The 25,776-nt window shown below is 36.7% G+C and overlaps 2 protein-coding genes across 4 annotated transcripts in view; one reads left to right on the top strand and one right to left on the bottom strand.

Moving 5' to 3' along the window:
* Positions 1–25,776, bottom strand: part of camsap2b (calmodulin regulated spectrin-associated protein family, member 2b) — a 55,114-nt gene that overhangs the window by 17,147 nt on the left and 12,191 nt on the right. For both annotated transcript variants that reach the window (XM_079613837.1, XM_079613838.1), the window contains exons 3-4: positions 18,193–18,354; positions 3,159–3,236 (exon numbers count right to left, since the gene is read on the bottom strand). In XM_079613837.1, the coding sequence (XP_079469963.1) occupies positions 3,159–3,236; positions 18,193–18,354 (240 nt within the window). The remainder of the gene's footprint in view (positions 1–3,158; positions 3,237–18,192; positions 18,355–25,776) is intronic.
* Positions 114–16,905, top strand: LOC306999297 (sterile alpha motif domain-containing protein 9-like). Of its 2 annotated transcripts, XM_079613832.1 has the most exons (4): positions 114–220; positions 1,843–1,955; positions 3,611–3,684; positions 11,212–16,905. In XM_079613832.1, exon 4 carries the CDS (start codon positions 11,222–11,224, stop codon positions 16,142–16,144), a length of 4,923 nt encoding a protein of 1,640 aa, XP_079469958.1. In that variant the 5' UTR covers positions 114–220; positions 1,843–1,955; positions 3,611–3,684; positions 11,212–11,221; the 3' UTR covers positions 16,145–16,905. The 2 variants fall into 2 exon arrangements, with proteins under 2 accessions (XP_079469958.1, XP_079469957.1); XM_079613831.1 differs by lacking the exon at positions 1,843–1,955 and having other exon boundaries at positions 162–220.

The following is a 25,776-nucleotide window of genomic DNA, read 5'->3' as shown; positions in this document are numbered from 1 at the left end:
TTTCCTGTGGTTTAGGTGTGGTCAAAGTAACAAAGGCATGCAGGTAAACAATAAAACTGGTCTTTGGACTTTTGAATGCAGTTTATAGGCACTGCGCATGTTTATGCGGAAGTGTTCTTCAACGCTTCATTCACTGTGGCTGTATTTGCCTGGCTATTTTAGTAAGAACAACCTGCAAAGCAGCACTGAGAAAGCAGAACTCAAAAAGGAGATTTCCAGGGTAAGTACTGCTGAAATTTTCATTGATTCTCAAGCTGTAGAATGATATACTAATTGTTTAGTAGCTATGTTATATTTTTAACTACTTTCTATAAATGTTATTTAAATGTAGCTTATTTATTAATAATTTAAATACTTGTCGAAAGTAAATAAATCGGGGAAACAATACAAATAAAAGCCTTAAGTGCTGCATTGGTATATAAGAGCTTTGAAATGTTTTTGTTTTCATTAATTTCTTTATATATATATATATATATATATATATATATATATATATATATAGTAGTCAACATTTGAAGTGGATCAAAACCTTTCATCAAAGTTATACATGAATTTTGAAAAAAATACAAAATACCCGTTCTTGCCTAGGACAAACTTTGTTTTTTGATCCACCTGAATTGTATATACTACTGTATATGTGAAAGTTTAACTTTTATTTATGGACTTTTAGACTATAGACTTTTCTGTGGATTGACTTTAATAGATTGTCCCAAATATCTATTTATGATTCACACAGCAAAAAAGCAAGTGTACATTTCACTCAATTTGAGTCAAATTTAACACTCCTGAAATGTATAAATGACTCCCTCCATTTGGGAGTTAAAATAACACTTTCGAAAGTGTGAAATATGTACATTACTCACAGAGTACATTTTAACACTGTAAGAGTTTATTCGTAAATCCAACTGCAGTGTAACAAGTGTAGCATTGGAATATTTGGATATCATAGCCAGCAGCATGCTTTACCTGTTTTGCCACCTCCTTGCCTCACGCGGATCAGCTGTTGTTCTTTTGTTACGGCTATTGTGTAGGCTAAGCCTCTAAGGCCGCTCTGTGGTGCGGTAAACACAGCTGAATCGCACGGCAGACAATTACATCAATATTTCATATGCCCTGTTTAGGACTGATTCAGACAAGTTGAGAGGAAAAATATGGCAGGCACGGTTTAAATGGCTCACAGAGCTGCAGCTGTACAATGAGGATATGTCTAACCTCAAAGGAATGAATGATACAAAGGAATAGTTTGTATGAGCTGTACACTGGTACAAAAGCTGTCACTGGGGCGGTACCTTTTCAAAAATATGTACCTTTAAGGTATTATTATGCACCCTTTAAAAGTAAATAAGATACAAAGGTGTACCTTTTGAAAGAGTAACAACCCAGTGACAGCTTTTGTACCTTTTATTCTGAGTGTAGCCATGATAATTACATATAGAAATTCTAAGAAAGTGTTTAAATAGACTTGATTTTCATGTACAGATCAAATCTTTCTATAAGATGAAAGTAAATGAAGACTCGGTAGATGGTATTTATCATCATTTATCACTTAATGCCATTTAATGACATTCATTTATCACTATAGTTTTCAACAGAATTCAAATGTAAAGACCCCCTGTGGTGAAAATCAAGTTTTTAATGATTTTATATGTCTGTGTCTGTGTGGTGTTTTTATGCCAAACCATGTATGCATGCATCAGTCAACACCATTGCTGAGTAAAGTGCTAGTAGGATTGTAAAATTAGTGTGATTGATCATTTATTAAATTACTTATTAGTAGTAACGCTGCTATCTCCACCTGTACTTCGAATTCATGGATGAAAATCGTGATTTTATTTCCGTTAGACCTTTGCCTACATTGACGCTGATGCATTAAAGAGGAGGGGCTCCCCTGTTCCATGATGGCGGCTCCGTAGCCAAGGCGACATCTAGTGTATATATCTATGGTGATGGAGAAGGTAAGTTGGAAGAAAGCTGGTCTAACAGTTTTAGGCTAGAACATTTAATATATAGCCCATCGTATACATTATTATTGATGCAGTCAAAAACTCTACAACTACTTTGCAACCAGGCCAGAAGCTTTGGCTCAGTTTGGCTAGCTTACGTTATCTGAAACTAAGGGAAATGTTAGTGGGTATGGGAAGGAATGAAGATGTATTTCTTCATTTTATTTTAAATTATATATTATACTGTATTAATAGTTTTTCTAGTTACATTAAGGCTACATGTATTAAAGCAGAGTGCTCTGGGTAATATTTTATATCCTGTCAAAACATACAATAATCAAGGCATCAAAATGTGCAACAAACACTTACAACACAAAACACATTTCATAAGCTGGAGTGTGTACTCTTCTGTACACACACACAAACACACACACACACACACACACACACACACACACACACACACACACACACACACACACACACACATTAATACTCTAATATGTCCATTTGTTCACAATGTACAATGTTCACAATCCATTAGGGCTCCTCCCCTAACCGCATGTGATCTCACTCCAAGCTTTTGATAAAACTTGAGAACCCTGGTTTATTGGCACTGTGCATGTTTATTTGGAGGTGTTCTTCAACACTACCTTCACTGTGAATGTATTTTAGTAAGAACAGCTTGCAAAGCAGCACTTAGTCTTGTATTAACTAAAAAAAAAAAAAAAGATTTACAATCAATTTTTCATTTATTTCTCTCAAGTTGTACGATTTCTCAAGCTGTAATACGATGATATTACTGTATCAACTGAGGGTGCTCTTTATTTCGTTTGAGGATGAGTCATTCTAGCACCCCTCTTCCTCTTCTTCTTCGGAATCTGTTTCTGGTTCAAACATATTTGGCTGAATTAAACCAATATTTCCATTGCCATTGTGTAGAGTTAACTACAGTTGACAGAGTGGATCAGGTAGTCCGAGATGGTGTGATTGAGTACAGGCGTGACTAATTTGCACATACATGGATCCGCATACTAAATAAAGCAATGGAGTAGAGTTACATTTAAGCTATTTTAAGGCATGAAGAAATTATTTTCACAGGAAGAAACATTAATGAAATATGTAATTTTGATTATCAAAGATAAGTTTAAGGAATACAATTATTGACTGCAAGGGGGCTAAATAGGGGTAAACATATTCTGAATATTTCCTCACCTTTTGAACTGTGCAGAGTTCTCCTATATCTCGGACTCTCTGTTCTTGAGCCAAAAGGTCTTTAAGATATTCATTTACCTGCATTGGAAAATGAACACATGTACAATAAGCATGTAGCATTTATAGGGAGAATAAAAACACAGACTCATACACACATTTTTTCTGTGCATTCTGCTAACAGGTTAATTTACACATATTTTAGAAGTAAACTGCCCATTCATATTTGTATTTACATCAAGTCTAAATTAAAGTTTTAGTATGGTTAAATGGTTAAAGAATGGCTTACAAGAAAACTTTCAAGACACCTGGGCAAGGTATACAATTGATTTAACAATGCACAGATGTATGCATTTCTGTGGAATTATGAATGATACTGAGTAATTGGCCTCTGAAACAGTGAATTACTGTGTGTGAATTTAACTTTATATCTTTGTCTTAATTTGTCTTGTCAGCTGCATGCTTGGTAACACAAGGTGAGAAAAAACAAGGATGGACAGAGCTTAAAGTGTTTCATACTCCACAAGAGGTAAGATAAAAAACAGAACATACTATTTTGATATATTTTACTTCCTACAAAAGGAAAGTTTTAAGATTTACAGCATGATGCTAAACAACATAAGCACACATTCAATTTCGTCTGTCATCACAAAATGAATGGACAAACTAATGGACAAATATGTTTGAATGTCAAAAAATTTACCTGATTCAAAATGACATCACTTTTAGACTTGTAGTCATACAAAGAGAAACACAATTGTAAAAAACAAACTGCATATAAAATATAAAAACCAAACCAAAGAAAAGAAAAAATAGGTGACGTATTCACACAATTTATCTTACCAATGGGAGTCATCCTAAGAGTTCCTAGTTTCAGCTTAAAACCTATGCACAAAAACACTTTTTTGTAAGAGAAAGTTTACAAGGAACTCTTAATATAAGAGTAAGGCAGGGTTGACCTCATCCTCATTGCTATGGATGATGTAAGTTTTTATTGCTATGATGACATGATGTCACACGCTCTTTTAAATCACACACAGCGGTTGGTATAGAAGCATGGCAGGCAGACAGCAGGAAGGAGAAATACTGTATAAAGATAGAAATTTATAACTATATTTAAAAACAAACTTTGTCTGAATTGGTATTTAGATATATTTACAAACAAAACCGTTTGATTGCCAGAATTAACATTTTTGGGCAAACTATCCCCAAAATATGCAATAAATTTTTTTAATGAAATGAGACTCTAAATAGGAAAAAAAAAGCTGCCAGAAGGTGGCGGTATATGTCTAAATGAGTAACACCTGTTTCACACATACTCACACATCACATTTTTGACATTATTGATATGGCTTATTCAATCATTATGCAACGGACAGGTCTACGGGACATAACAAATCAAGCATTTAAACAAAAGGGTTATTGAGCTGTTTACACTGTCACATACATTAAATGCGCTCAGGAGTATAGCGGACAAATTCTTTCTACGCACACAGCAACGGTCACAATATGACGTCATACTCAGTTGCCGCACCCCCAGCACCCTTACTTCCCGCGCCCCTGCAAACGGCTGATTCATTTAGGGATTAACTATTAGGTGTGTTCGACTTGAAGCGGCGCTGCGCGATGTATATAACATCAAAATCATACAACAAAATCGTATGACATCATAAATGAATCGGTATACAACATAAATACATGACATCATAAACATCAGAAATATAATATCGGTCTGACTGGGCCAACATAAATAATTTAGTCCTGATATGAAGGGCACAGGTAAATGTGACATTTATTATATGATGTTTTATTAACAAGGTTCGGGAGGAGCACATTCAGATAATTAACCTAATTGACATGAGAGGAGCGCATTCAGTTAATCAACTTAATTAACGATAAGAGGTGATAGGCCTACAGCAGACTTACCTCTGTTCGTTGACAGTTTATTAGCATCCCTCCAAAACCCCATCTCCTCAATTCTAGTTCTAACTATTCCTATCACAACCGGACAGCACGCCAAATCCGCATAACCTTTACTCTATCTAATTATATGAAAGTGTGAACTTGTGAAATTGGGTTTATGTGAAGATAATCTTAAATTTACTTGAATTAATTATTTTTTATTTTTTTTTAAAACCTAATAAATGTTAAAATTGATAGCTTTCAATTATACTGTAATGCTGAATGCCTATACTTAATGGCTAAAATTGAGAAAAAAATAATTTCATGGAGACATTGGTATCGGTGAGACTGGTCTTCTTTCAGAAAATATGCCATTAAACAAATATGTAAAATATAGGCTACTGTCTTCATGTTGTCCCTACATTAATTTGGAGATTAAGGGCCAATCCCAATTCTACCCCTTACCCCTTCACTTACCCCTTCCCCTCTGTTTTGCTCGTGCACGTGGAGGGGTAGGGCTGTCTCGATTCTCTTTTGGTTGGAGGGGAAGGGCTAGGGGGAAGGGCCAGATAGCCCTTCAAACGAAGATTTTTCGGGACCACACTTCAAACGAAGGGGTATGAGAAGTGTCACTGCATACACCGGCTACAGACGCAAAATGGCTGCCCAAGCAAAAAATTAGACCATAAATGTAAGAATTGTTGACTTTAATAAGTATTTTAACGACAAATAATGATTTGCTTTATGTTACATTCAATCTTGTGTTCATATTTACGGTCAGTTCCTTCAAAGAAACGTTTGTAAAAAAATCTCTTCTCCCCCGAACAAAGCACACAAGCTATTAGTACGTTCAAGTCATCTCGTAAAGATGGTATTTATGAGTTGAACGCACATGAACGCCACACAATGTCGTATTTCACACAGTTTCACACAGTAAATAAATAAATAGGTCAAAATAGGACAAACATAGGTCTGTACCTCCAACGTGTTAATACAACACCACAGAAAACAAGTCCTGTGCATCTTGGAAGTTTGTGATAAACATCGGCGCATCTCCTGTGACGTAGGCGACGACGTATAATGACGTGTAACGGTGTAGTAGTGGTGTCCCATTTCTTAGGGGAATATTTTCACCCCTACGCCTTGCCACTCTGTTTCAAGGGTCAAGGGGAAGGGGAAGGCGAAGGGTTAGGGGTAGACGAAGGGGAAAGGGGTAGAATTGGGATTGGGCCTTAATGTGAAATTTTTACAATATAAAAACTTTAATATTAGGTACTATTAATTACATTAAAAAAGTTTATATTGATTGACAGCATTAATATATATATATATGTGTGTGTGTATGTATGTATATATATATATATATATATATATATATATATATATATATATATATATATATATTACTAAAACCAACAACTTTACTACTAAAATGACACTGCCAGGTAGAACTAATTCACACGTAATCGCTCTCTCACTAATGCATTCATTTAAATGTAATCTTTACTGTGCTACTTTATCTGTATCTGATTTGGAATGAGCAGATAACTTTGAGAAATATAACGACCCAAAGACAAAAGAACAGATAAAATTAGGCTCAATAGTCTTGTCAGCGCCGTTAAGACTAGGCGATTTTCTAGGCAGATATTGACTTGAAACTATATTGGGGTGAAGCACAGGCGAAGCACTGCTACTTGGGCGCAGCGACATTGAAGTTATTCGGTGCCGGTATGTTGATGGAAGTTGGGAGATTTCAGGTGTTGCGTGATATCTTTGTGCCCAAGTAGCAGTGCTTCGCCTGTGCTTCACATCAATATACTGTAGTTCCAAGTAGGGCTGCACGATATTGGAAAAAAATTACATTGCGATATTTTTTCCCCCAACGATATATATTGCGATATTGAGAGCCATAACCCCAGGCTAAAGTCAATAATTACCATTCCATGATATTAATAATTTCACTAATAAGCAAGCTTCATTACAAGTGACAAAAAGGTCACTTAATATTTTATTCCAAAATTAGAACATTTCTGTAAACACAAAAGCAGAACACATTTTTAAATAAAACAGCAGCTTTACACCAACCCCCTGATTGGTTTACAACAATATAACTTAAAATAAATATATTTTTTATAAAACAACTTTGGTTCACAATCTTTTAAGTCAACTTTTCTTAGTCAAAGTGCCAAAGTAAAACAGTGTTGGTGTTGGTCATCATAATCATATGAAATAAACAAAATGAAATAAAACTTTAATATATTTTGTATTACCGGTAAATCTTCTAAACAGATTAGAGAACATGTTTCTGTAAACAGAAAAGCCGAACACATTTAAACAGCAGCTTTACACCACACCTGTCAGCGTCGCCGCTCCCACCACGAGCTGTGCGTAGGGCACCAAGAACTGAGGGGGCACCAAAAAAATAGCCTAATGAAAAATTATTATAATGCCGATATTATTTCAGTATAGAAATTAGGGCTGCCCCCAAATAGTCGACTAAATGTTAGTCGATATGAAGAGGGCTTGGTCGAATACATTTTCATTAGTCGGTTAGTCGCAAAAAAAAAAAAAAAAAAAATCACGTGAAAAAATTACGCAATCAGGGGCTGCGCACAATGCGCAGTCAGTGTATGACATGACATCAAAGCAACGAGAGATCAACGAGATCTATGGTGGTAACTAAAATAAACATTGTCACGTGTTTATATTTCTTCTTCTCACCGATTCCTGATGGTTTAGAGAGGACAATTACTCGAGTCGCCCCCTGTAGTTTCAACGAATAGTACAATGGCGAGCGCGTCAAGTATAATTCTCCTCGACCGTTTGGAGAGGCGCGCGCGCAGTCAGCGGAGACTCGCGCTCGTGCGGACGCGTCGAGTATAAACAAGGCTTTAGCCCTGCAGGAGGGTGAGCCCGAACCGAAAAAGGAAAAGCAGGCCGAGATATCCATGCTGATGCCCATTGATGAGGAGGAGCATGCAGAAGAGATGAACTAAAAATGTACTTGGCAAATAAAACAAAGGTTGATTCGGGACCATTGGATAGGTGGCAATTTTTTTTACATCGATATCCAAAGCTCGCTAAAGCAGCTAAACGCCTCCACTGTATCGCTTCCACATCCACTCCATCAGAGCGCATCTTTTCAAAGGCCGGCTTCATTGTGAACAAGTCGAGAAGCTCCCTTTTTCCCAACAATGTGGACAAGCTGGTGTTCCTCTCACATAATATGAAAAAAATAAAATCGAATTGAAAGCTTAGGTAAGAATGCTTAATTTCCTTTTTGTATTGTTTCTGTTTGCTATCCGTTAGGCTATAAAATAAAAACAACAACGGGTGTTTTATTTTTTAACGGGTATAGGCTGTAGCCTACAAAATTAAATAAATATTATTTTTATTTATTCGTTTTTATATAGCCTAATGCAGAAGTTGTTTTTTATTCTGTAAGAAAAATTAGTCTGATGTTTGCAATTTGTTGTTTCAGTTAACTCATCCGTCGTCTTAATGGCAGTTTGCGGCTTTGCTCTGATATTTTTGATTTGTATTAGTGTTCTTTAAATTAGCCTATTTGTTCCACATTTTGTCTTAAATATAGCCTAGTTGTTCTAAACAATTTAATCAAATACTTAGGCTGTTGATTTGTTTGCCGCCTTCTTTTTTATTCTAAGTTTTGGCGTTGTGCGATGTGCCGTACATTTATTAAATTGTTCGGTTTTGTTAATTTTCCTTTTGAACAATATAAAAATTATATTAATTTTCCACTGTATTTTATTTTTATACCAAACAGCGTTTTTGATACAGTATTTATTTGTTTTTGTTTTTTTTGCCTTGTTTTGTAGGCTACTAGGCCTAAGTTACTAATAAGTTTATTTAATTTATTTTAAAGAACGAATTTTATTTTATTTTATTCAAAACTGACATGTAACTGTTACAGTTTGTATTTTTTTGATAATAAATTATTAAAATGCGCAGGCAGTCTGATTGCCGTTTTATGTTATAATTAGCCTATAACGTGCACGCGCTGTATACTTTAAATGCTTTACTATTCTGTTTTAAGCGCTTCATTTTCATTTTGAACGCGCTAATATCATGCTTTAGCATTTTCTGTCATATGGAAGTGTTAAACTTCAACTTGGACTATACCTTTCCTTGTATATACGCAAGTTTTATATTAATATCATAAATGAACGATTATTCGACTAATCGCTAAAATGCAGGAGTGTTAGTCGACTAGGAATATCTTTAGTCGGGGGCAGCCCTAATAGAAATACAGACATCCCAAGTCTCCCGGAAGTTCCAGGAGTCTCCCGCATATTGATAGCGGCTCACTGATGCCCGCGAATTAGTTAAAATCTGTGCCTCTTAAAGCGCATGTAATATCTCCCCCTGGTGCTACTACCCTTCACATTGCATGTTCCGGCGATGTGACTATCGCTCACTCGCACATCGCGATGACGTTGTTAAAACAGAATATCGTTCAGCCCTAGTTCCAAGTCAATATCTGCCTAGGAAATCGCCTAGTCTTAATCTCCATTGCTATTTGTACTCGTTGTGAATACACAAGAAGTAATTAGTTTTATTTAGTTTTTTATCACTTTTACTCATGACATGCTATCCGGCAACAAAGGATTTCATTCATTATGCTAAGCTAAGCTAGTGGCGGCGCTGCCAAACTAAGACAATGCATGCACTGAGACAAAAATGCGTTTGCCCACCTATCTAAATGTAGGGGAGACGTTGAATAACCCCTATTTCAAAAAACGGTGGCGTGTTCCTTTAAAGAGCATGTTAGTAATATGCGCCTATAGGCGGGTCCACAACGCTTGTACATTCTGCTTATTACACACACAGGGACACGCAGCAGCACACAAACATGGCAAATATAAAAAAATAAAAGGATTACAATGTAAAAGATTAATATTGTGTACATAAAGATATGGTGGAATCCGGTTTGTCCCGTAAATAGTCTGCTTGCACGCACAAGCTGATCTGTTTCCTGATTTCTGTTTCTCTGGGGAAGCGTTCAGTATTTCCGCTTGTAAATTTCGCCATGTAAATAGCGAATCCACCATGGCGCGAGCACAATTGGCTTTTAAAGGGAATGGGAAATGAGACTCTGATTGGTTATTTGCACGTTACGCCCAAAACACACCCATTACTCATTAAGGGACAAGCCTTTTAGACCATGCACCGGGCGAACCAACCATTTTCGTTAGTGCACTTGCGCCGTGAGCATCATTGACCATGCCCTTAGATCGTTAAAATAGGGCCCATTGAGTTTCAACCGATTCATTCAGGAACAAAGCATTTGACTGTCTTAATAAGTGAGTCATTGAGTCATTGACTTAAACGATTCATTCATTGACCACAGTGTGATGCTCAGAGATGCAAAACAATCTTTGTGGCTTTGTTTAGAAATATTTTCATTGGTAAAATAGAACAAAAACAGCCTATTGCTATTCTGTATAAAATGTAACTCACTTCAAATTAACTTCTTGCTTATTGAACTGTTGTATGCAATCAAATTCACATTTGTAATCATGATGATATTTGGAGAAAAAACATCCCTCTTCATGTGATATTGATTAACTATATTAAATTATTTAAATATATAAGACATACAGAGGTATTATTGCCCCCCTTATCTTGAATATTGGAAGCATTCTAAATGCATTTGATAAGACTAAATCACACGGTGAAATCGTGCACTCTAAATGAGCCTGTGCACTAGTCTAACCTACTAGACTACATAACGTAGTGTATGCATGCACTCTCCATCGCTATCTAGACAATATGTTGCACTCATCTAGTTCCAACCTCATAAGACTTTTTTCATCTTCGAAACACATTTAAGATATTTTTATTGAAAGAAACCTAAGAGATTTTTGTCCGTCCATTGTAAAAGTTATTAATATGAATCAAGCCATTTAATCCAAATCTTCTGCAGAGATATGATTACTTTATATGACAAACATTTAATGTAAGCTTTCATTTAAATATGAACAAAACATTGATTAATGTACATGTATGCATACAGCTCAAGTATGGTAAAAGTTAAAATGCTCTTGCTTCTTATACTGTACATTGGTCTGTGCATTTGACTGTTGTTTACTACATATAAATCACACTTTTTTTTTCTTTTCTTTTTTTGTTATAGTACGGCCACAATGAGTCAACAGATAAAACTTCCTCTTCGAGTGGAGGAGTGGACGAGAGATCAAGTTTACTACTGGGTGACTGAGGTGATTCAAGTGAATAAAATACATGCAGATAAGCTGTACGAAGAAGAAGTATCAGGAGAAGAACTAGTCTGTTACCAGCTCAAACATCTGGTGGATCTTGGTATTAAGCATGGTCCAGCTGTTAAGATTAGCACCCGGTTAGAGAAGTTAAAAATTAAAGAACAAGGATCATATTCTTCTGACCATTCCCACACACAACACATAGAGGCCAGACCAGACAAAACAGTGGAAAACAAAAACAGAGCTTCAACAGATCAAACCAAAATATTCAAAGATGCTAAAAAATCAAAGAGAAAATCGCACAAAAAAGAAAATACTGAATTTAGAAGGACTAATTCTCTGGAAAAAGATTCAATGGATGACATTTCTCAAAGAAAGACTCCAATAGAATACTCACAACCAAATGAACCTGTAAGGGCATCCCCTTCACAAAACAAAACTATTCCACTTTCAGGAACTTCAAGTTCTACATCTTTCAAAGAAACCAAACCAACAGAGTCAGCTGACCCTGAAACATTGTACATGAAGGCTGATAAAGTAGCTGAAAAAGAAAAGCATATGAGGAAGCCTGGATCCTTACAGCACTCGTGTACTCTCTATCCATTTGATCAGAATTCTGTCTCTCATCGATACATTCAAAATTACACTTTACCACCAGAGACAGGACCAGGCAATCTGACCGATCCAGTTCATGAGTACAAGTTCATGGGCAGAACAGATGATATGAATGTGATAAAGAAGAAGTTCAATAAAGAGGTGTTCCGGTTTACTGCTGGTTGTATGAACAGCCGTACGAATGGAACCATCCACTTTGGTGTAGCAGACTCCAAAGACTCTCAATACGCTCATGGTGAGATCATTGGGGTCTGTGTTGACAAGAAAGACTCTATCATTGATCATTTTAATCAGGGTATTAAATCATACTTTGAAGAGCACACAGATAAAGCAAAGGCATGCATCAGACAGCCACGCTTTGTAGAAGTACTCTGCCCTGACGGCACTCTATCTGGCAAATATGTCATAGAGGTGGATGTTGTTCCATCCCACAGCATAGTTCAGGGTAAGATGTTTAATATCCAGACTCTGGATGAGGACAATCAATGGAAACGGACCAAAGGAAAATCACTATTCATCAGAGATGGAGCGGCAACACGAGATATCTATAAAATTGGTAATCCAAAAGACATACAAGATGAACTGACAAGAATAAATAACCAAATAAATGTTCTGGATGACAGGAGGAAAGAGGCAGAAAAGAGGCCTGAAAGCAAAGGAACATCAAACCAAGGGGAAAAGCTGAAGAATCTGATGACATGTGGAAGCGGCAAACTGGATAATTATGATTACTTCATCATTGTTACAAACAAAAGCCACTCTGAACAACTCCAGCATCTTCAGTTCATGACAATATTGAAATTGTTCTGTGTCCTTGACTATGATTCTAACTCTGTAGTAAATGGGTCCTGCAACAACTATAGAAAAGTTCGATTTGCAAACCTTCACATGCCAAGTCAGTTCAATGGGGATCCAGGAATAGTTGTGAAAAATCTCAACTTGTACAAACAAACAAGTTGGGTATTTTGTAATGGCAGAGAAGACATCGACACTGAATCTGACAGACCACTTAGACCAAGTGAATGGTTAATACACAAAGCAGGAGAGGTACAAGACATGATTTCATTCCTCTGCAACCGTGATACTCTTCGAAAAGGTCGATTCTTAGTCATATTCCTCCTCTGCTCCACTGTTGAAGCCATGAAAGATCCAATGTTTGACACATTCATGTCATTTTATAAAAACCTTGGGGGTACAGAGAACATTTTATGTATTTGTACTTTAGATGCTTCATTTCAAAAATGGAGAGATTTCATTCATGCCAGATGTGAACATGACATCAGTCACCGGAGTGTATATGACCTGGAGCTCAGTGAAATCAATGGGACAATACTGAAACTTGCTCAGAACAAGCAAAATGCTCTGAAACTTCTTCCATCTGCTGAGGGAAGTTCAGTGATTCTTGAACAGAACGATGAGGACCTTATGCCTTCTCTTAAGATCCTTTGTGAAAATGAGTGTGAGAATGTGTTTGATGAGAATGGTCCAGAATTCCAAGAATTACAAATTAAAATAGAAGCTGAATTCTACAGAGGTGACGAAGTGAAATGGTGGAATTTCTATTTCTCAGAAAAAAATCAATCAAAACCATTCATAAAACGGGACAAATATGATCAACTTAAACGTATGATCGAATCTAAAACCAAAAATCCAACAAGCACATGCGTCATGGTAAATCTTTTTCATCACCCTGGTTGTGGGGGCACAACTTTAGCCATGCATGTAATGTGGAACCTGAGGAAAGATTTCCGTTGTGCAGTTCTGAGAGACAACACCGTTTCCAAACTTAATGTAGCACAAGAAGTTGCCTACTTGGTAAGGTGTGGAAAAAACGAGACTTCACAGACAACGCCAATACTTTTATTAGTTGATGACTCAGAAGAGACGGAAAATACAGTGGAACTTCAGCACTGTATACGAAAAACTCTTGAGGAAATTTCTCCAAATGCACTTGTTGTCGTTCTAAATTGTTTACGTTCAAAAACCCCGAAAGTGAGATTCTCAAACAGTGTCATTGAGAGTCAGTACATCACAGCAACACTATCTAAAGAAGAAATGGATGCCTTTGAGATGAAACTGAAGGAACTGCAAAAAACACATGAAAAACCAGAAAATTTCTATAGTTTCATGATCATGAAAACAAACTTCAGTCAAGAGTATGTTACGAATGTTACTCGTAATATTCTGAAAGATATTGACATTGACAGACGAGCACAACTTCTCTCAATTCTGGCATTACTGAATTCCTATGTGGCTGAATCAGCGATTTCTGTGTCACTGTGTGAGGATTTTCTTGGCATTAAAAGAAATTTATGGGTGAAGCAAACAGTTTTGGATGAAATGGAACCTCAGTCCTGCTTGCTAATTGAGTTTGAAGTTGAGGAATGTGGAGTGTACAAAGCAATCCGTTTTGTTCATCAACGTATTGCAACAGAGTGTGTCAAGGAGTTAGAAGAGACACACAAAATCCCAAGATCTGACATAGTCCAAAATTTGCTGCATTTTGACTCGTTTTTTAAAAGTGGAATAGGAAAAGACAATCTCTTGCAGTCAGTAAAAAGCATGCTAATCACACGACAACGCAAGACAGAAGGTGACGAGAAAGACACACTCTTTTCACTTTTGATAGAGGACATCAATAAACAGAATGACGGACTGAAAAAAATCCAGGACATCTTCACAGAGGCATCAAGACGATTCGATAAGGACTTTGTAATTCCTCAAGCTTTAGCAAGACATTTCTATCTGAATGAAAAGAACTTTGGATTAGCAAAGGATTGGGCAAACACTGCTAAAACCATCAAAGAGAATTCATATACTCTTGACACAGTTGGACAGGTCTCTAGAAGTGAGCTAAAACATAAAATTGATTACAAAAAGCAAGAAAACAAAACATTCACACCTGATGACTTGAATGAATATCTCAGTCTAGCTGATGCAGCAATAAAAGCTTTCCAGAGGGCACAAATCTTGGCAAGGACAGATCTGGATGAGACAGATCTGAAAGAGACACTTCATAGGAAACCAAACACCTACAACATATCTGGACACATGAGCGAGATTGACATTGCTATGACAGTCTTTGACATTGTGAGGGGTCTGCCGTTGTTCGAGGAGGGGGACTTAATGAAAGATTCTTACATTCAGCAGTTTTTCAAAGGAAAAATGTCCATAACAAACTTTCCCATTTTAGAGAATGATGCTAACAACAAACGGGTTGATATTCTTAAGGAGTATGAACCATTCCTTATTTCTTTGAAGACACACGTAGACAAAGCCTTTGATTTCCTTGAAGTTTTCTTCACTTACACAAGAGAAAAGGGCATTGTTGACAAAGAAAAGCAGTTTAAGAACAGGGAAAAGCTCTCTGACCACTTTAAAAAATACATCTCCCTGTTTTGCTCTTCATCAGAGGAAACACTAAATGAGAAAAAACGTAAACCAAAGCTCAGCATGAACATGGAAATTGAGGAATGTCGAATGTTCCTAGAGGAAATCAGAGCAAACAATTTCCCAAGAATTCTTCAGTTTCTGGAGTTCAAAAAACACATGATCGAGCAAGTTGTTGAAAAGCATACATTCATATACAAGAATTGTGTCACCAAATCTCTCAAGGACAAAACAAACCATTTGCTTGCCCACATAATTCTTAAGCTGAATAAACCAAATTCACCATTTTCAAAAACCCAAAGAGAACTTGATGATCTTTTGAAAGAACTCTTGCAAGAAGCTGGAACACAGCATCAACACCCAGAGCCTTACTACCTTGCTGTATTGTTACTGTGGCCTGGAAAAAATAACACTGATCCACGAATGACAACATATGTGGAAATGCTTAAAAAATCCTCCAAAAAGCAACTCTCACACATTTTTAGAGTCAGAAATCCAATTGCCCACTTTTATCTGGGGAAGTCTGATGGATTAGAAAGACTGCTTTCAAAGGCAAACCTTGACAGCGACTTCAGTAAAGTAAGAGACCGTAATGTCCTATGGCAAAATGCAGACATTTTCAAAGAACAGGCAATTAAAGACAAGCTCTTCAGAGTAAACGGCACGTTGGAGCTTGGTGAGCTTTATGCAGAGTATGGAAAGCTAAAGATCCCTGTGCGACGAACCTACCTTGGAGGACATAGTGGTCATAGTACAGAGAGGGTGACTTTCTACATTGGCTTTGCTATTGATGGTCCACTTGCCTATGACATTCAGTATGCAGACATGAGAATGGAAAAATGAATTGTTAATTTCTGTCCTTCATCTAAATTTACTGACCGAGAGGATCTTCCTAACCAGAGTCTGGTGAAAAAAAGAAGAATTGTGCATGATTCAATCAAGCAGCCAATTCTTAAATGATATCAGTTATATTACACTTTAAACACTTATTCTTTTATAAGTATTGTATGTGATGATACGAGATGTAAATCAGATGTAGCTTTTGTCAACCTGATGTTTGTATATAAATAATATGTATCAGCCTCATGCTTTTCAGTTTTCAGGATTCGTTGTAGTGAAGTTGCTGATATTTGCTGTTTCTGTTTGTATTCCACTTGCAAACCGATATGCAATTGCAAACGCTCGTTTCTTAAACTGGGCAAATGTCTATTGTCCAAACGTATTGTTTGTTCTTTACTGTCATTGTGATGATTAATGTTGTTTTTTTTTTTTTTTAAATTTGACTATTGTTTGTTGTTTCTGTTTACTACACTTGCACTGCGAAACGCAACTGCGATCGCTTGGACTGGGCAAATGTCTATTGTCCACTCATGTTTGAAATTATTGTTTGTTCTCTACTGTTATTGTGAAGCGTCCTTGAGCTTGGGAAAGGCGCTATATAAATTAAACATATTATTATTATTATTTGTTTGATATTAAAGTACCATGAAGTGGAATGAGATAAAAATAAATAAAACAATATAACAGTGTCATTGTAGTAAGGTAAAAGCAAATGATATGGTATTTTATTACAAGTTTAAATGTACAATAAAAAAAATTTTTTGCACTTGACAGTTATTATTTAAATATTTTTTCATTAGGTAAAATGTATGTACAGAACAGAACACCTTACAATGATTGACAACAGTCACATAAGAAGCATAAAACATTTTTTTTAAAGTGCACATTATTAGTCTTGAGAAGAAGAGAATTATCTCAATCTAGGATGCATAAAAGAATCAGCTGTTTTTTCAACAATTTACAAGAAACAGCATAACAAATAATTGAAGGGTAGAGAGCACATTCAGGTTGAATTTTAGTAAGAGGTCCTTACATACAACATAGAATTGAAGAACTAGATGTAAATTTCATTCTTTCTTGTTTTCTCCTGTCAAAATTATCATTTTGAATTATTTATTGTTTCAGCCTGCAAAAAAGAAGCATTTAAGTTGGAGCAGAAGCCATTTCTTGCTGGCAGTAGGTGGACCTAATTTGCAAGTGTATATTCTTTAAAAACTCAATGTTAACATTTAACTCTAACAAAGTTCAATTAGTTGGAATCCTAATGTTGTTGTTTTTTGCCCTCTAGGTTAATGTTAAAATAAAAATATGCTTCTGTCCATTGTTAATTAATATTCATAATATATTTAAATGTATTCAACTTCTTGTATTCAACATTCAAAAATGTTTTAGCATATGTAAAGATTACCATTGACCTAGATGAATAAATACTGTAAAAGTGTTATTCATTTGTGAGTTCATAATACCTAATGCATTAACTAATGTTATCAAATTGAACCTTTTTGTGAAGTTATTACATCAATATTTTACATTTAGACATAATTGGCATAAGTTGACAACTGCAATTACCGGTATTTTGCAGATTAACATAATTGTAAGCTTTCCTTTTTGTCACGTTTCAAATATTTTGTAAAGATTGATTCCAATTTAGTTTGCTAGTGTGCACATTATTATAATACACTAGTATTGTACTGGCTGGTGACCACACCGATCTCTGGGTCTCCTCCATCAGAATTGGAAATTGAAAAGTCTTTCTATTTAGTATCTGCTTGTTCCCTTTCAGTCGCTCACGTTCGACGTGACGACGTAATTAGGATCACTTCAGGGAGCCCTATCATCTTCGAGGTTCATATCACACATTAAAGCTACGCTTTTAAAAAGTCACAGTGTAAAATAGTCTCTGGGCACACTGATTTTTCAGTAGTACAGTATTAGACAACACATTTGAGTGTATATCAGCACCATTTGTTGTTTGCTTTTGGCATCGTTTGGCTCTGTAAATGGTGAAGTGACATACTGTAAGTGGATAATGAATGCAGTAGGATTCTTACCTTATTGGTCCAAGTGGTTATTGCCTCTTCAGCATCATAAGGGAAGTCCTCTTCAGGAAGAAAAGGAGTGAATTTCTGTATGCAGGTCAGCACTCTCTCCACGCTGACCATTTCAACTGTGTACGCCATCATTAAAGTGTCGATCATCGCAAGGTGAGAACTCTGAAATAAATAAATAAAAATACACATTTTCCTATAACAACACAAATGCAAATGTTTTAAATGGTAGGCCTTGACATACATGACAGAAACATATATATATATATATATATATATATATATATATATATATATATATATATACTATATATATGCTATATACTTTACATAACTGTTTCACAATGTTTCACATTATTATCTAAATTAGCAAAAGGGTGAGATACATAAAGTAAAATACAAGTGTATATATATAAAATAAAATAAAATGTTGACCCCCCAAAAAATATGAAACATATCTACTTACATTTACATTTGGATTGTTTACGGATTTACTGAATACGATCTAAATCAGATTCTCATTATACAGGTCAACTGCTGAATGGAACTTAATTTTAGAAACAATAAAAGAAGATGAAACACACAATGTGTGCAACACATAATCCATAATAAGTAATGTTAGTGCCTTTTCTAACTTCTGTTACTTCGTCAACTCGCAACGGTCATTAATCGGCTGTCGGTGAACATGTCAAACTAGCAATCAAAGACTTCAGATTTTAGCCTAGGATCAGATGATTCTTTTAGGATTTGCAAAATTTGTCTCAGACGGCCAAATTGTGGCTAAAATCGCAGTGTGCACCCCGCTTTAAGTGACAGTTTCAGTCCTCTAGAGGGTGATAGTAAAGCCATTTTAACCAGAGAATGAAGAAAGTAGTGAAAGGTCCATGTTCAGTTGTGCACCACTCTTTCTCAGAACATAGAAAATATTATTATAATGTTTGTTGAAATACATAACAGTAGCTTTGATGGCTATGAATGGAAAAGCAGACATGGAACATAAACTTCTGGTCTCATGCCTCTTGTGGAAGTGGTGTCCTGGAGGAATGCCTTCATAGTATATTCTCCTTAACCCCATTTACCAATATAAAACACTTAATTACTATCTTTGGAAAGTGCAGCAGTGGTAAACCATTACTTGTGTATTTGTACACTGGGCAAGTCCCATGTGCCATTTAAAATTATGCTGTTTCTATTATGTGTCACTTATTCAACTTTGATACAAGAGTATATTTATATTTAGGCGGTGACTGGCATAAAATCTTTTTGACCATTTTTAAAGAAAGTGTAACTTTCTGATTAAAATTATAAAAAGGACATGTAAACCAAAACAAACATGTAACTGCTCAAACATTTAACCAAACAAATCCTCAAGCAACTGAAATTATCAAAATGACAGTTTAATCCATGGAGATCAGCAAGCGTAGGCTTTTCACCATCCCTGAATAACGAAGAAAAGATTTAGATTAAAATCCAAACATGCTGTATAAATAAATTTCAGAAGAAACACGTGCTTTCAAGCATGTGCTCATATTTTGCCATTTAGACTATTTGATTAGTAAAAACTAATTTAATACGCAAATGTAAAACTCTAACTCATCACTAACAGATGACAAGCATTTAAGTTTTTAATCTTTAATCTGTTTTATGTCTTAAGTATATTAACAAGCATTTATTGTAAGCATCCAAAAAAATCTCTCTCAGTTGGACATTCAGCATGTCCAGCTGAGTGCTGCCAGCCTGCCACACACAACTTGTGCAGTCATGATAGGCCATGCTATAAAAAAAACTAATGCTATAAAAATAATCATATGCAAATTCTCAATATGCCACAGTTGGGATTGGGAAAACTTTGTGTACATTCACATGCAGATTTGTCAGATATAATCTTGTGAGCTAGCGTTAACTACATCTTTGATCTGTGCAGCAGTGTTTACCTACAGTGCTGGTCAGAATGATTTGCCCCCTTGGTAAATATGATAAAAGATGGCTGTAAAAAATTAATCTGCATTGTTAATCCTTTTGATATTTTATTTTATTTTCAATTAGCAAAAATCTAACCTTTCATTGAAGTAAAATAATTGAAAGGGACAAGGGAGGTGGAAATCACATTATGAAATAAATGTTTTTCACCAGGACACGTTGGGAACAATTATTTGCCCCCTTTTATTATACATTTTGCAACCTCCTTTTGACAAGATAACAGCTCTGAGTCTTCTCCTATAATGCCTGATGAGTTTGGAGAACACCTGACCTGAGATCAGAGACCATTCCTCCATACAGAATCTCTCCAGATCCTTCAGATTCCCAGATCCATGTTGGCGCTTCTTCTCTTCAGTTCAGCCCACTCATTTTCTATAGGGTTCAGGTCTGGGGACTGGAATGGCCATTGCAGATGCTTGGTTTTGTGCTCAGTGACCCATTTTTGTTTTGATTTTGATGTTTGTTTTTGGATCACTGTCTTGTTCCAAGCATGGCCCGTTATAAGATTTCTAGCACAGGCTGTCAGGTTTTGATTTTTTATCTGTTGGTATTTGATCAAATCCATGATGCCATCTATCTGAACAAAACCCGTTCTAGGTGAAATCAAATAGTTAAAGGGATAGTTCACAAAAAAAATTAAATTCTGTCATAATTTACTCACTCTCAAGTTGTTCTAAGCTTATATGAGTTGCTGGTCCCCACTGACTTCCATAGTGTGAAAAAAATACTATGGAAGTCAATGGGGACCAAAAACTGTTTGGTTACCAACATGCTTTAAAATATATTTTGTGTTCATCAGAAGAAAGAAACTCATATAGGTTTAATGTGACTAATGTGACCGCACCTTAAAGGGTCATGAAACCCTAAAACAATTTTTTTGAGATGTTAACATGAAACGACATGAAACGGAAAACGCTATAGTTTTTCCCCTATTGTGACGTATATCCAAGTGAAAAAATGTAGGGCGGGACTTTGTCCATGAGGAATTGATTGGATGGTAATGCAACATGTTTATTTAAAATCAGAACAAAACAGAAGCATTTTCATCAGTGGTTTCAGACCTTCAGTCTCCACTGTACATATACAGTTTAAACCATTACCTTCTGTGTTTAACCTGCAACATTGTCGAGTGAGAGCATATGTGCAGTGCAGTCGACACTTTTTCTCCCAAATATGCTGATTAAAGGGAATATCATCGATGCAGTTTCACAGCAGTGCAGACCTCTCCTCCCCAATTGAGTCACACACACCTCGACACACTGCCGCAGTGCTAATCGCCATGCCAACAGGCAAACCCACCCATGTGCACATATTAGAGTGAACTCCTACAGAGACAGGAGAATGACCTGCGTTTGTGGACATGGTAAGGACGGAGTTTCTGTGTGTCAGTGGGAGAGATTTGCACACTGTGAGACTAAACGAAGGTCGTGTGCACATCTTATCTGAACAACCCTGCCAATCATAAACACACAAGCTGTGGCTGATGCAAAGACAAATCTGATAGCATGTGGAGATGTGTTTTCATTTCGAAGCTTACTGTACGTAGGGAGACTCTGCAAGATTGTGGATGTGTCCGTGACTTAATATGCCTGTAATGTCTGTGTTAAAACAGATGGACTAGACTGAATGCACCTAAATTGAACACTGAAAGGATACTGACTGTTACTGCAGAGAGAGTGAGGGAGAGAAAGGGAATACTGCAATGCAGACATCAGCAGTTCCTAATATGGCAGTGTCCAGTTCTCCTCCTCATCCACCCTACACTTTACATCTTACAACACCCTTAAATCAAGTGCACACTGCAGCCTACATATAGCGACCAAAAGCAGCACAGTATGCATTACCAGTCCACTACCAGCAGATTCATGTTATCACTGCCTTACTTATGATAGTAACAGCAAGGAAAACGTGAAGAAAATAATGGCCACTCCAAAATAATTTCCACATATTAAGCATTGAAACTCACTATGAAGGCGTTACGACAGACTGATGAAAGCTTTAGTCGGTACTACGGATGCACTGATATTAAAATGTTGGTCAATACTAATAAGCAATTATTAGTCGATATTAAAATTCTACTATTTTGTCAAAATAATTAATAATAATAAAAAAATTAAAAAAGACTACAAATGAAAATCCATAGTTTTTAATACAAGTAAATTTAGTCATCATTCACAACATTATAATGTATAGTATGAAAAACGGATATTCAAGTTGATTTGCAAAAGATTACATTTAACACTTTTAGCTTCAGTTGTTACCAGGGATGCACTGATATAAAAATTCTGATTGATACCTTTAGGCTGATAGTAGTCAGTCCACATAAGTCAGCCTGTTAAGGTATTGTTGTTCGTTACCAAGGCAACCCCTTGTGTGTCCGGGTTTAAACACACTTCACATGTAAGAAAAGTATGTGTACATGACAGGTAGCAAAATTGCAAAGAAAGCCTGAGGTGTACTGACAACTATACATTATTTAAGTGTTGATAATAGCAATTGTTCAAGTGAAATAAGTCAAATAAGTTTCATTCATAACGTTCTCCTTTAATTTGATATAAAATTACATACTGTATTGTCCCTCCATCACCTGTAGTATAACAACCCAGTAAAGTTATCCAGTAAAGTTGGCACCGGACCGGAGTGAAAGTTCAAGCAAGTTCATGAAAGTTAAGCCAGTTATTATAGTTTATAAAGCTGTCAAAATACTCCCTCACCTTGCTTACCTTCTGAGTGGACATTTCTCTGAACCCGCCGCCACAGACAAAACCAACGCATGCAAAATCTTTTACAATTAAATTATTTGGTTTTCGGCTACAGATACACTTTTCAAAATATTACATTAAAGGGGTGGTTCAGGATTTTGGACATCGGACCTCATTTTCAAGTTAGCCTAGTTGTTATTCATCAGTGGAGACAGTTTTCAAAAATGTTCATCCAGTCCTTCCAGTTGCATAGTTCGCCGATGCTAGGCTAGCGCGAGTCAACGGTATAAGCTAGCCTGCCATTAAAAACTGTTTTACCCACTCCACAGTACACCAAAATCAAATAAATGATAACGCCAGACTGTCGATGTAAATGTCTGTTGAGAGAATAATGTTAGAAATCAAACTACCCTTTCATTGCATTGCAATAGTTACATTTTGTTCCCTGTATTTATTAGCACAGTCTACAGCAGCGGCGGAGTGATATTAAGTTACCTAGGCAACCGAGAGAGTCTCCACATGACGCAAGTGTTTACCTGCCGCTGACACTCATCACTACAGAAGCAGAGTAAGAAGAGTAAGATTTCACTAAGAAATCAACACAGGACTATGGCCACGTTTGAAAGCCATGCCAATGTTTCAGACTTTGGAGACGATGAATGTGTTTTATTCAACGAACCGTACATGTATGAGCCGGAATACACAGACGAAGAACTAATCGAGATGGATGCTAAAAGGGCAGAAATTGAACTGTAACGTTATCTCCACTAACGTTGTCATTGTCATTCTATCAGTTATGAAAGGGACTAGCTTCATAGATAGCTATAGTAGCCTAACAAAAGTTATTACCTGTTCATCTGCTGTTGGTGCATCTGGAAAGACGGCTGGAACTGCATTCCTTGTCAGTGACTTATGAACGTTTCGATTATGGGGGTTTTCAAAGTCGTGTGGTCTAAAATAATCACTACAAATTCGCAACTTTAATAGTCTCTGCCGGTGTCTCGTTGTCCAAGCCAGCAGAAATAAGCCACAGTTGGTTCCTTTCTGGGTCTCTCAATGGAAATTTGTGGAAACTTTTTGCATGACCATCTATTTGGTTTATTTTTACAATTTCGAAATGCACAACGAATCACCATGTTGCCAATTCCTTAGTTTACAATCAAATGTGTTTCAATATCGTTGTTCAAGGCTACTACTAGCTAGCTAGACGTCCCGTCTGTAGTGCGCGCTCTTCTGTTCTGTTTTTACTTTTCGGCGCAGTACTAATAACCGGAGCAAAGTAAAATTCCGCCGCTGCTGAGAAACTAGTTCCTGTAAATGTAATGCGATCATTGAGATGTAAGAGTACCGGTAAGTTACTTTGATTTCTAACATTATTCTCTCAAAAGACATTTACATCGACAGTCTGGCGTTATAATTTATTTGCTTTTGGTGTACTGTGGAGTGGGTAAAACTGTTTTTAATGGCAGGCTAGCTTATACCGTTGATTCGCGCTAGCCTAGCATCGGCGAACTATGCAACTGGAAGGACTGGATGAAATTTTTTGAAAACTGTCTCCACTGATGAATAACAACCAGGCTAACTTGAAAATGAGGTCCGATGTCCAAAATCCCGAACCACCCCTTTAACATGACGGTAATTTAAACACATAGCCTCTGTAAAAATATAAAGCAAAACAAATATAGCGGTCCGACGGGTCGTCATCGGTACGTCACGCATTATTGCGCAATATCTTCGCGATATACAAAAACGAACAAATTAAAAGCTAAACATGTCTTATATATTTGGAAAGCTTAGACTCTTGTGATTCGAACGATGTAAACCATTTTAATATACACTAAACACAGCAGGTACAATCGGTGTTTTTGTCAGACCACCTACAGCAAAATAAAAAAAATAAAAATGGAAAAAACTCACATATGAAGCATCCTGTTAGTCCACTGAGCCATTACATTCCACCAAAATGGTTTAGTTGCGTTGTAAAGGGTCCATACAATCCAATTCGGCGAAGTATTTAGTCCAAAACACATTTGTATATCAATAAACATCCACGTAATGTATAGTAGCATTTCGAGTTTAGCACACAGAGCTAACACCACTTCGACAAATTCTTTGCTGAAGCTGCCTTGAACATGTTATTATTACCATAGACAGTATATAAACTGGACACAGCGACCCCATAGGTTTCAACGGAGAGCAGTGAAGTCAATTAGAAGCACTTACTTCCTGATCGCAAGGCGAACTGCGCAGGCTCAAACTGAGCTTGACGACGTAGATGTGACGTGAGCAACCTGTAGGTCTTCTAGTAGCTGTGCCGAGAGAAATCTGAATCATTCCCGTCCGAATCTCGCAGAGACGGAGAGCGTGGGTATTTGCTGTCCATGAGCTAGCAGCGGGAGCAACTTTATCACTCTCTATGGGCTTCTCCCTTGACTTTATGCTTCCACGTCCTCCCGATTGCTTGCGAGCTTCTCTGCCTGTCCATACGGTAATTTTTCGACTTGTGCGACAGAGTCGCGCGGGTATGACGCAATCGTTAGCCTGTTTTTACAAAAACTGCTTCTACGGGGCCATAACGTAAGATACAAGGTAATGGAGCCTTTTATACATTTTCGTGTTCCTTTAGAAATAAACAATGGACAAACGGTGTCTTTAAACGCCTCAGATGTAAAGTTATTCGCTGTCAAAGTGACGCCAAAATGAATGGGAGTCAATGGAATGCTAACAGCAGGTGGGGGTCCGCTAGCCAATGGCGGCGCCCAGGTCGGCTTCAATATCTTTCGGAACACTGCCCCCCTGATTATTACAGATATTTTTATGTCAAAATGGCCGCTGACCTCTGCACTTTAGATTGACAGGTCATTTGAGCCAATCCGTGAATTATAGAGGTGTCATGAGGTGTCAA

Source organism: Phoxinus phoxinus (assembly GCF_949152265.1).
Source record: "Phoxinus phoxinus genome assembly, chromosome: 5".
In the NCBI taxonomy this organism is placed as follows: Eukaryota; Metazoa; Chordata; class Actinopteri; order Cypriniformes; family Leuciscidae; genus Phoxinus; species Phoxinus phoxinus.
Note: the sequence above shows the minus strand (reverse complement) of the source record. Positions and strands in the feature narration are given on the sequence as shown.

Excerpts from the sequence above, each read along its gene's own strand:
- LOC306999297 (XM_079613832.1), top strand. The coding sequence starts at position 11,222 with ATGAGTCAACAGATAAAACTTCCTCTTCGAGTGGAGGAGTGGACGAGA.